At 32.7% G+C, this 13294-nt stretch overlaps 1 protein-coding gene across 3 annotated transcripts in view; it reads right to left on the bottom strand.

Moving 5' to 3' along the window:
* The window catches only part of FAT4 (FAT atypical cadherin 4), a 180761-nt gene that overhangs the window by 84181 nt on the left and 83286 nt on the right, over positions 1-13294 (bottom strand). For all 3 annotated transcript variants that reach the window (XM_058436731.1, XM_058436732.1, XM_058436733.1), the window contains exons 3-5: positions 12700-12831; positions 4456-4717; positions 2806-3156 (exon numbers count right to left, since the gene is read on the bottom strand). In XM_058436731.1, coding sequence (XP_058292714.1) covers positions 2806-3156; positions 4456-4717; positions 12700-12831 — 745 coding nt within the window. The remainder of the gene's footprint in view (positions 1-2805; positions 3157-4455; positions 4718-12699; positions 12832-13294) is intronic.

The following is a 13294-nucleotide window of genomic DNA, read 5'->3' as shown; positions in this document are numbered from 1 at the left end:
AACACATAGAAGTGTTTTGAATAACATCCATCTTTATAAAGCAGTTTCGACAAGGTCATCAGGTCACTGGAATATATGAAACTCAATGGTCTGTATTGTACACCAATATTATATAGCTACATTTATTCAGCAAAAATTCCAATTGTATTATTAGCAAAATATTTTAATATGACTTCTCAATATTTAAAGTGTAAATAATTTATAGGATAATAAAATAACCATCAAAGCCAGAATATTTCCGTGATGCTCCTATTTAAATAGTTTTCCTTAATGTAATACCGTATGCATAGTAGTCTTGATACTAACAGAGGTATTACCCTTCTTGTGAAAACAGTAAAACATCTGATTTATTTTTATGAAATCATCATTTAAGCTAAATTTTAAACTCTGACAGAATCCATAGACAGATAACAGATTGTGACATTTATTTTCATATAAAATTCCTTCACCTAAAAAGATGACAATATTACCTCATTGGAACCTTCTGATCAGAGATTGAGATTTATTTGTTAATTTGTTATTCTTTAAAAATGTCTGACTAATATTGTCTGTGAAATACTTGAGACCCTTTTGTGTAACTGAGCTGGAAATTTTTACAAACAAGCTTACCCTTGTACAGCCTTATCACTGTCCTTGAAATTCAGAAAGAATAGGAATTGTGTCGTATATTTTATGTCAAGGTGCAGGAAATTACACTGATAAACATATTCAAAACTAAAACAATGAATAAATATAGCTTGAAACTTTTACTCAATACAATTAAAGGAAAAATATCACAAAAACTTACTTAGAGTCAATGGTCAATGTATTTCTGTGCTTACATGTGCATGGAATATTCCAGCAGGTTTTTGACAAACAAAGTTCTTTTTTTTTCTTTTTAATTTTTTGGTATCTTCTCAGTTTCCCTATATTTTAAGTTATGATGGTAAATAAAACTTATTCCAGGAAACATACAATTCTATGAAACAATGGGCTCTCTCTAATACATAACTAATAAATCACAAAGAAACATGGTGGAAAATTCTTCACTGTAGAAAAGTTGAGCACAGCACAGGACAAATAAGAATATATGATTAGCTTTGAAAATATTCTTATCTACGGAATAGGTAAACTAACTAAAAGTTATAGCAGAGCAATCAATCTCCAAAATAGGGATTAACCTCAATTATATACAGATATCTAATTGGAGCCAATCCACAGACCTGGGATCAGGTACATGAAATAGAGCGTGCAATGTTCTTAGGCCAGGACTGGGTACACACAAAACACTTGACAGATGTCAGTTCTTGAGATTATTATTAACATCGTTAACATTAAAGTATTGTTACTAGCAATAGTAGTAGTAATAGTAGTAGTACTAGCATTACGGCTGTATCTATTTTAGATATATCTTTGTGCCCAATTTTAACTGCACTTAAATTAGAGGAGGAAACATCAAAATGCTCTTACTCAATGAATTCTAAAGAAAGTATTTCCCATTTTTCTTATTGAAACATATATAAAATACTGTGCTTTTTGCTTGTCATATCGTTCCAAGTGCCATTTATAGACACTATGAAAAGGAAACTAAGTATAGAATAGAATGTTAAAATAGTATTCTGAGATTTCACAAATCATCCAAGTCATAAGAATAAGGAAATTCTAAATTGAGATAGATATGCCTGTCACTAGAGACCTATTTCCTCTTCAAAGTACTGTCCCTTGTTTTATATATTGGTGAGACAATTTAGTTGCATCCCACGTAAGGGAAAAACACGTACTAATTTTCCAGACAATTCAGTTAAGATTGATAATCCATACAATGTTTTCTCTAATGCTATATTATATGATATGTGTACTTACAAAACAGGTGTTAGAAGAAAGGCCAAAAGAATCAGCTATTAAAATAAAGTTTGCCAATTGCTTTTGCAATAAATACAAATCAAACACATGTAAAGTATAAATTTAATGCAAAATTTTAACTTGATCATTTAACATAAATTAAACAGATCTGAGACTGTTCGAGCTAAAATGAAACCTAGTTAAAATATTATTAGCTGGGCTGGGTGCAGTGGCTCATGCCTGCAATCCCAGTACTTTGGGAGGCCAAGGCAGGCGGGTCACCTGAGGTCAGGAGTTCGAGATTAGCCTGACCAACATGGAGAAACCCTGTCTCTACTAAAAATGCAAAATTAGCTGGGCGTGGTGGTGCATGCCTGTAATCCTAGCTACTCGGGAGGCTGAGGCAGGAGAATTGCTTGAACCTGGGAGGTGGAGGTTGCAGTGAGCCGAGATTGCATCATTGCACTCCAGCCTGGGCAACAAGAGTGAAACTCTGTCTCAAAAAAAAAAAAAAAAAAAAATTATTAGCTATTTGTCAGTCAAAAATATGAAACTTAGTTTTTGCATTCATGAGCATTTTTATTTAAGTCTTTGGTTTCATTTTGCTTTGAAATTCTATCCTTTTCAAGTTAAAATAACATATGTAAATTTAATATTTTTATTTATCTAATAAAATTATTCAAAAAAAGTGGTCTTATGACTTCTACATTGCTAAATTGAAACATGACCCCACATTTAGGGGGAAAAATAAGATAAGGTTTATAAAACAATATAAGGTATGTTTTCTGTTATAAATAAGAATTTAACCAATAAAGTACTCAATTTTTAAAATCCTCTATAGTTCAATTATAATTCTATTCCTCAACTTCGGACCTATATTCACAAAATGCATTTCTGTGACAGCTCAACACAATAAATAAATGTAATATAAATCTGATGACAGTTTATAGATGTTTTAAAAATCATATTAAATAAAATACATACCGTCATCTGCATCAGTAACATTAAACACAAGAACAGTAGATTCTACAGGTAGATTCTCCATTAAAGATGTGCTGTATGAATTCAAGCTGAAAATAGGTGGATTGTCATTTACATCTAGAATATTGAAATAAACTCTGATGGTAGTAAACTGTCCCCCACCGTCTTCTGCTCGAACAGTGAGGATATAATACTGCTGTACTTCATAATCTAATAATCGAGTCAAATTAAAGACCCCAGTAATGGGATTCAGGAAAAAGATGCCATCTTCATCATCTTCATTCACAATATATGTAATTTCTCCATTCACACCAGAGTCATCATCCGTGGCTAAAATGGCTGCTACCAAAGAACCTATCAAAAGAATAAAGCAATAGTATAAAATCAAGGAAGCAAGAAGTATTACTAAGAGAATATATAGAAAGAGACCAAAAAATGTATTTGTACAGTAAAATATCTTAACTGAGAACTGCTATGAAAATACAGTGAACATAACATTCTGCAGATTTCGATATTACCATTTCCCTATTTGAATACAGTATGTGACATATCAGATATCCAGTGGACCTCAGGTTTCAGCATAAATTTCCTGAGGAATTAATAATACATCTGATGTTGTGTTTCCATCTAGCAGTACCTATCCATAAATATATTGATGAATTCAACCAACATTTAAGGTAGCATATTGCTAGTGTCAGGAACTGAGGATTCCAAAAAATATATAGACTTATGCCCTGGTGATACTACTCTAGAACTTATGTGGTCATTGCAATAACTAAGTCAAGAAATAAGTGTGATGGGATTTCCATAAAGGACTTGCACAAGGTATCTTGAGGAGTGAAGAAAAAAACTGCAGGTAGAAGGCGTCCCCTGTAGATGTTTAACTCCTTTGCCAAATGGAGTTTCTAAAATGTATGGTTTATCATGAATAATCATTCCAAATGTAATTCAGAATAAAATTTTAATTTTACATAAAAATTTCCAATAATGGGAATGAAGCATACACACACACACCAGAAACATGGATATTGAGTACTCAGACTAAAAAAATCACAATATAATATGTTCAAAGAAGCAAGATTATAATTAAAGATTCAGTTTCTCATAACACTTAATGGGCATTTGCTAATACCCAAGCCCTGTGTTAGCAAACTCAATGTACTTTCTAAATTATCCTTTACCTTAACTCTAACAGGAATTGCTGTTTCCATTTACAGGATAGAGTTGAAACTAAGAGAAATGAATTAACTTGCTGTTGGTCACACAGCTAGTGAGCGCTAGAATCAATATTCACAGTTTTTCATGTATTTTTTTTTGCCTTTCTTTTTATACATAGCCCCAAAATCACATTAGACATTTTTAAAGCAGAAAGAGTACCAAAAGTGTGGTTGACAGAAAATTAATAACCCATGTCACAAATACTTTCAGACATATAAATGGCTAACCTCATTCATCCTAAAAAATTTAGCCATTTGCTTGAGAATTTTACCAAAGATCATTAATGAAAAAAATCCAACAATCCAGCATATAGATTTTATAACTAGTAGTATATGATTAAAAACTGATCATTGATTAAGAGCAGCCAAAACATAGTATGTAATTTTGGTTCAAAAGCGATTCTTGCAAAATACACATAAGAGACCCATCACCTACCAGGGATTGTGTCCTCAGGAATGTCAAAAGAGTACACGGGTCTGGAAAACTTGGGTGTATGGTCATTCACATCACTGACAGTGATATTAATTCTCATATCCGAGGACTGAAGACCATCATCAGCACGAACTAGCAACGAATATTTGGAACGGCGTTCCCTGTCCAACCGCCTGGTTGCTATCAGATCTCCGGATTCTGGGTCAATGCGAAAACTATCATCAGCTCCACTAATGATAGTGTATGTGACAAGAGCATTTGCACCCTAAAAAAAAGAGACCAAGCATCTGAGCTATTGGGAGTAGAAAAGCATTGCTCCTTATATTTTCTTTTGAACACATATTTGACAAAGGAAGGCTTTTGGGCTTTAAGTTCATATGATATTATAAGACTTAAACAGGTAATGAGAGATAAACTTAACCAAGGCGGTAAAAGCTTTGTATGTCCCAAATTACAAAACATTGCTGGAAGAAATCAACAAAGATACAAACAAATGGAAAGACATCCCAAGTTCATGCATTGGAAGACTTAATATTGTTAAAATGTTCATGTTATCTATGCAATTTACAAATTCAATACAATTTATATCAAAATCCTAACAGCATTTTTTATAGAAAGAGGTAAAGCAATTCCAAAATTCATATGAAATCACAAAGGAGCCTAAATAGCCAAAACAATCTTGAGAAAGATAAACAAAGTTAGAGGTATTGTACTTTGTGATTTTAAAATATACTACAAAGTTACAGTAATGAATAAAGTATGGTGCTGGCATAAAGACACACATATAGACAAACTGAACAGACCAGAAAGCCTATAAATAAATCCATGCATGATAGTCAATTGATATTCCATAAGAGTGCCAAGGATATATAATGGGGAAAGGATAGTCACTTCAACAAGTGGTGTTGGGAAAACTGGATATCCATATGCAAAAGAATGCAAATATACATTATACACAAATATCAATTTAAAATGGATTAAAGACTTAAAATTAAGACCTGAAACTATAGAACTCCTAGAAGAAAATTCCTAAAAGACAGCCTGGGCAATTATTTCATGTATATGACTCCCAAAACAAGCAACATAAGCAAAAGCAGACAAGTGAAAGTATATCAAACTAAAGTTTCTCTACAGTAAACAGTGAAGAAAATGAAAAGGCAATCTATTGGATGTGAGAAAATATTTGCGAACTCTATATCTGATAGAAGATTAATTTTCAAAATATATAAATAAGTCCTACAACATAATAGCTGTAAGTTTGGTAATCCAATAAAAAATTGGTTAAGGTCTTATATAGATGTTTAAAAGAATACATAAAAATGGCCAACAAGTGGCAGGCGTGGTGGCTCACGCCTGTAATCCCAGCATTTTGGGAGGCCAAGGTGGGCGGATCACAAGGTCAGGAGATCGAGAACATCCTGGCCAACATGGTGAAACCCCATCTCTACTAAAAAAAAATTCAAAAAATTAGCTGGGCGTGGTGGCAGGCGCCTCTAGTCCCAGCTACTCAGGAGGCTGATGCAGGAGAAGGGCATGAACTCGGGAGGCAGAGCTTGCAGTGAGCCAAGATCGCACCACTGTACTCTAGCCTAGGTAACAGAGCAAGATTCTTGTCTCAAAAAAAAAGGCCAATAAGTATATAAAAAATACTCAGTGTTACTAATCATCAGGGAAATGCAAATCAAAGCCACAATGAGAAATCACCTCATACCTGTTGGCATGGCTATCATAACAAATAAACCAAAATAAGTGTTGGTGAAGAAGTGGAGAAATTGGAACCCTTGTACACTATTGGTGGGAATGCAAAATGATGCAGCTGGTGTGGAAAACAGTATGGAGGTCCTCAAAAAAAATAACAAATAGAATCACCTTATGATCCAGCAATCCTTTTTTCACAATGGTCATGATTTGGAAACAAACTAAATAGCCATTAACAAATGAATAGATAAAAAAAGGTGATATAGGTTTAGCATCCCTAATCAAAACAAATCCAAAATCCAAATGCCCCAAAATCCAAACATTTCCAATACGATGTTCAAAGGAAATGCTTATTGGAACATTTCAGATTTTGACATTTCAGATTAGGGATGCTAAATCAGCATGTATAATGCAACTTCCAAAATTAAAAAAAAAAAAGGAATTTGAGACACTTCTGGTCCCAAGTATTTCGGATAAGAAATATTCAACCTGTATATACATACAAAGGAATATTATTCGGCTCAAAAACAAAAGGAAATCCTGCCATATGTGACTACATGGATGAGCCTTAAGGATGTTATACTAGATAGTCACAGAAGGACAAATACTGCTTGATAGGTATATATATGAAGTATCCAAAATGGTCAAACACATAGAAGCAGGGAGTAGAATGGTGGTTTTCCAGGGCAGACAGTAGGGAGAAATCAGGAGCTTATAAGCCATGGGTATACATCTTCACTTATGCAAGAGGAATAAATTCTAGATCTACGGTACAACATTGTGCCTATAGTTAACAATACTGTATTGTACATTTAGAAATCTTTCAAAAGGGCGGATCTCACATTAATGTTCTTATCACAATAAAATAAAAATAAAAGCGTATCAAATGAATACAATATTTTACAGTTGTTCACTATTCATGGACTTGGCTTACTTACTGTTGAACAGTGTGTTAGAGTGGACAATTTTAATATAGAACAAAAGAAGAAAGTCAAGCTAAAATGTTAGAGTATCCGTATATTTTTTGAGAACCTCAAATATAACACAACTTTGCCTCAATTCTACAGCCAAGGAACCCCAATATTGTTTTAATTGGAAGCAATATTTTAAGGATATTGACATTGCAGTATAGACTAGTGAAGGGAGAGGCCAGAGAAGGCAGAGTGTGAATATAGTTGGGGCCCAAGAGACTGAGGCTTCATTTCCCCCAAGTTGGTGAAACTGTTCTGTAAAATGAAAATGGGGGTGATTTCCTATGTACTCTCAGGTCTTTGAGCTGTGACCCTCAAAATTCTGAACTGGAGAGATGGCAGAGAGAAAAACAGAATATACATAGTGTTTGCTAGCTGCTGAACGCCACCTTGAGCACATCAATTCCAGGGCACTAATTAATTTGTTAAAGGCAAACTAGCAAGGTAAGTACTATTAGAATTCCCATTTTAAAAGAAATTAAGGGATTGGAATCCTGGCCGTCTTGCTCCAGAACTTACTCTGAATCAATACACGGGACAAATTTTACTATTATAATACATGGGACAAATTAGTGAAATTTGACAGATTATTGAAAATAGAAATAATACTAATAGCTCTCTCATTTGCTCAACATTTCCATATATATTCTCACTTTTTTAACAACCCCATGTGCAAAGTAAAAGCAAAAAAGAAAAAAAAAGTCTTTTTAAATTTCAAGTTACTTCGGCTGGGAATTAAGAGAGTACTCTTACTGAGGAAATTTCAAGAATAGGACCTGCTTTGATGCAGGATAAATAGGAAGTGAAATTTTATTTGCGGTGTATTTAGGGACTAAAGAATAGCTTCATAGAAATGGTTATCTGGCAATTAGAGATTTGGGAATGAGGTTTAAGATAAATATCTGAAGGTCATTTTATGTGGGTGTCAGTTGAAGCCACAAGAGTTGTTCAGAAATTAAATTAGAATAGATAAGAGATAGGAACACTCATATAAGGACTGAATAAGGATGGTGAAGGAATGAGAAGAAAGAAGAGAAGCAAGGATCGGCAGAGGAAGAAAGAAGAGGGATATTTCTTAATTCTGTATATTATAATCAAAATACTGAGTTTAATATACCCTGTGCTGATTGAGATATGATGGTCTGGGGCCATACTTTTGGGGTTGAATTTGTGCTCCATGTGTTAGTCATGTGGCATTGGACCACATACTTAACCTCTCCAAGCCCATGTTTCCTCATCTGTACACTGGGATGATAATATTACCTGCCAAAAAGGATTGTTTTGGAGGTTAATTTAGTGAATATATATTTTAAAAACCTAGAACAACCCTTGACAAATAGTAAGCACAGGAAAATGATAGTTGTCATTTTATTCTTATTCTTACTATTTTCTTATAAGAGAAACATGATGGCTTAAATGTATTTGATGACTTAGACTTCTGCAAATGAATAATTTAAATCAAAATGTAACTAGAGTTTCTATATATCCATGGGAAAATACAGTATCGAATTTCCTATTACACATTATTATTGACCTTGACACTAGGTATAAGTAGTGCTAGAAATGTTGACTTCAAAAATTACTCTTTAATTTAATATACTTACCTAAAACAAATAAACCATTTATTGTAATTAACCTCTAAGAGTGTATTTATTAAAATATAAAGACACAGAGCTCTCAAGGAGAATATTAGGAAGAAGGTAAGTTTGGAGTGTATAGGCATGTAAAGCTGACATAGTGGGGGATTACGGCATCCACAGTTTCCATACATCTTTTCCATCATAACTTACATACATTTTTTCCTTCATGGTCAAACATATAAGGAGATGATTTCTAACAGTCTAAAGCAAAAATATTCCCGCTATATTTAGTGTTAGTTTGTACTACATTCTTCAGGCCAGTCTTAACATTTAGTAAAACGAATGCCTCAAAGCACGTTTAAATTTAATAATGGAACAGCTGAGTCTAAGACATTACCCACATTTACCTTGTATATTCAGGTGTACATTGAATATCTAACATATTTATTGTAATTTTATGGTTTAACAAAAACATTCAATAAGCATGTGAGACTTCTAATCTGACCACACTCTGTACATTTGTTCTGTTTCACTAGGAATTCCATTATTTTAGTAAAGTGGGTGAGGTATGGAAGTAGCTACATTCAATTCTGACCCATGAAAATAGTAAGTACTTGGAAATTCAGGTAAAGAAAAGAAACAAAAACCTATTTAATGCTATTACAAAAATGGTTTGATATTTAGAAATGCCCTGTCTACAAATGGGCTGTAATAAATAATAATATTCCTAAAGTTGTAATAATTTTTCTGAAAAGAGGTAAACACATCAGGCTGTGTTGATAAAAAAAATCTTTTTCATATTCAAAATCAGCTGATGTGGTGAATTCATAATATTAGTGAATGTCTGAAAATATCTGGCCACGAGTAATGATTTAATTAGGTCTTCTGAAAAGTCTATTTACTTAATATTCAGAATATGCCATAACAGCAACAAAACAAGAAACAAATATCATGTTTCAGCTGCACTGCAGTGGAAATAATGCTGGTTAAAAATATTCTGCTCTCCTGATGAACCACAGAGACAAAAGCACATGGAAGGAATTCTAAAAGTAAATAGCTATAAATTTCAAATGCATATTAGAACCTTAAATAGTATTTTCAAAAACATGTATGGTACCACGAAGCAAAGTTTGAGTATCCTGGCCCATTACTAGTATAATTCTGTTTATAAAAGGGAACAAGAGACAAACAGAGTCATGTGCTTCTGAAACATGTAAATCTTGATCCAACACATTTCAAATGATATGTAAATTAAGTTCAACATGTACATTTTGTTTTATAAAATTGTAATTCCTTTACACAGGCTTTGTTCTACAGTGCCCTACAAGAGTTCCTATAGCATACTAACACTTATATGTTAGGTAAAGTAATTAATGAAAAGTATATAAATAATTTTTAAAAATCTACACAATTGGCTGATGACCTACATAATCTTGAGTCTTACTCAAACTAGATGAAGAAAGAAAACAGAGCCAGGATTTGAAAAGAGAGAAAATTTTAAAAATATTTTTCCCAAAATTTGGCTAAGAGGTAAGGAGCTGAGAATAAAGTAGAAAATAAAACAAAGGTTTATCTAAAAGCATTAATATTTATTATAAGCAACTAAAAACAACAACAAAAAGAAAACAGCCCAAAATTCTAAATGCCATAGGCAGCCATTCTACTTAACATGAAACCAAAGACATGTGAGTTCCTCCTGTCAAGAGTTATAGCCAGTCAGCAGTTATTAAAACGTTATTAAGTTGTTTAAGAGAAAAATGCATTTAAGAAGATAAACAACTTTGTGAGCTTTTTCTTTAAAAAACAACGGTTGTAGTTTTACTGAAATGCCCCCCTTTCCTTTAATGTTGTAGGTACACCTAGTTACTCCCTTCCATTCTCTTTGCCTTTCTACACTCACACACAAACAAATCTAGTTACAAGAATGTGGTGATTTTTATGCCTTCAGGCACAGTCACACCTCATACATATTGTCAGCATCCCTCTCTACCCTTGAATTGCTAACAGCCTTCCCTCCAATTCTCTTGTTTATTCCAGCGTTACAGCCTTATACTTTTCTGGCCCTAATTCCCCACTCTGTCTCATCTCAAAAGTACTTCTTATATATCCTAGCTATCATCACTTTACATTCTGTATTTTTCTCAACTAGCATGTCTAAGTGATAACACCTGCATGGTTACTTACATTTTTTTTAAACTTAAAAAAACAAAGCTCAGTAGAAATAAAATAAAAATTCACAAAAACAAGCGTTGGTCTAAATACCTAGATGTATAAGGACTTTCTTAGGCTTCCTCTAGTCTCATCATAAATGTAAACATAGCTTAAAAGATGAACTTGGAGGCAATGCAAGTGTGTGCACACATACACCAACACACACACGGAAGTCAGATGGAGAAAAATAAGAATGCTGGCAGTATTGCATTTATACTAATACTTATATGAAATATTCTTAAAGAGAAAATATTGGGAGGGAAATAAAATTATAACAGTGTCAAGAGAATAGTATTAAAAGGGTTGAGTGTTGAAATCTCTGAAATAAACATTTCTTAAGAGAGCAGTATGATGATTAAAACAACTAAATTGCCAAATACAATTCTACCTGTGATTCCTGTAATTCCTATTAAATAATCCCACTCTAATTACAATATTCCATGGAGTAAATAGCCATCCCATTAGAATATCTATTATAATTAACATGATTATTACTTCATTCTTTTAAAGTGATTAGAATAAATCACTTCCAATAAATGAGTTTTATTTGCTCTATTCTTAGAGAGAGTATAACCAACGAAATAGTCATTACAATTTCAATTATTTGATGTCAAGTGTCCTATGCCAATTACATTAGTTTTTTTTTTGTTATTGCTGCTACTTTCAAATGGGAGTTAATGAAATTTTATGAATTGATAAGTCAAAATGTATATTATCAATGATAAACTTTAAGAAAATGAAATATTTACTGAATTATGGCTAATGATATCACATATCTATCAACAATAGAAATATTAAGTCAGATAACTCTTTTAAAGCTAGCTAAATTTGAAATGTGTGAACTTCACATTGTAAAATTGAGTAGAATGTACTAAACATAAAACATCATATCTTTTCTAATAGCAAATTGCAATTACCTAAATGTCTACGCTTTATTTTGTTCATTTGTAATAGTTAGATTTTAGCAAAATTTATAAATGACTAAGTCATTACATTTCTGTACCGGCAGTTAAAATTATTTTATTATTTATTTATTTACATTCTTAAGGTTACAGAAATACATTTATAAAGCACTTATTCATATGCCAGGAATCAAGTTTCTAATATTTCTGAGTTTAGATGAGAGGAAGAAAATTAAATTCTCTGTTCTGTGTTCGGCTTGGCTTAAGGGGAAAGAGATAAGGAGATACTGGTGTCTGGAAAGTTATTCCTCTTTCTTAAACTCCAGAACATTACTTAAACTCCTTACCCAGTAAGGAGAAAATAAGCTATGGAGTTTTTTTCATTAGAAAAAATATAAATCACAAATTATTTGTTTCCATGCCATTTGAAACATAATAATTACATAGCTGAACTTAATATATATAGAAAATAGTAATCTAAACCTTCAAATTCTGTAGTTTTAAATTATTTTCTTTTAACAATTACAAATAAAATAAAAATCAATCCTTAGCTGCTATAAGATAGCAAAGGGGAATAATAATGGCATAAAATAGAGATACGTCTTTAGATATTTTTATTATTAAAGAAAAAAATAATTTGGCTAAGTAACCTAAAGTGCAAGCAGCAAATGAGTTGTGGATTGCTGATCAGAGGAAAATTACCTCTTGATAGTAATCTCTTTTTTTAACATTTTTATGTTACATTTCAAGAATTAATGTTCTTTGGAAAGGAGCACACATGCTTAACCTTAATTATTGGGTAATAAAAGTAGTCAACATATCCTAGAAATTTGATAAATCACTGCACTACTAAGTTTCACAAATTTGGAGACATGCTTGAGCTACCTCATCAGCATCCATGGCTGTCAGCTGCATAATCTTAGAGCCATCTCCAATGTTCTCCTCTACAGTGAGATCCAGCATGTCCGTTGGAAATACTGGTGGATTGTCATTGATATCCTGAAGTGTTATTTCTACCTACAAAGAAAAAGGAAACAATGGGTGAATGACTCCACGTGTCTGCAAGATACCAATTAAAATGACTACCAGGAATCCACCCAATCAAGACTGCCAAAATGAATTGGAACCTTTGCATCTAACATCCAAACAACAGAAACTACCCCTAGGGAAAAGTTGTGAAATCTTTATAGGAAAACATAAAGTCGAAATAAAAATCATCTGCCTTGTTGATAAGTAACTGATTTTAAATAGTGGCCATGGAGTTTATACTAGAAAAGGTCCACTGATTAACTGTCATTTTAATCCCCAGATTTGCACCTCACTATGGAACTGCCAAGGCTCAACACTGTCTGTCATACAACCATTAAATGCTGCCTGACACACAGAGGAGGTGGTGTAAAATTTCTTGCTGAAATGTTTACATATTGGCAACTAATGTCTGGGGGAAATAAAGAAGTTCACATGTTGTTTTAAGAATCAC

This window comes from Hylobates moloch, unplaced genomic scaffold, assembly GCF_009828535.3.
Source record: "Hylobates moloch isolate HMO894 unplaced genomic scaffold, HMol_V3 SCAFFOLD_3, whole genome shotgun sequence".
Taxonomy (NCBI): domain Eukaryota; kingdom Metazoa; phylum Chordata; class Mammalia; order Primates; family Hylobatidae; genus Hylobates; species Hylobates moloch.
Note: the sequence above shows the minus strand (reverse complement) of the source record. Positions and strands in the feature narration are given on the sequence as shown.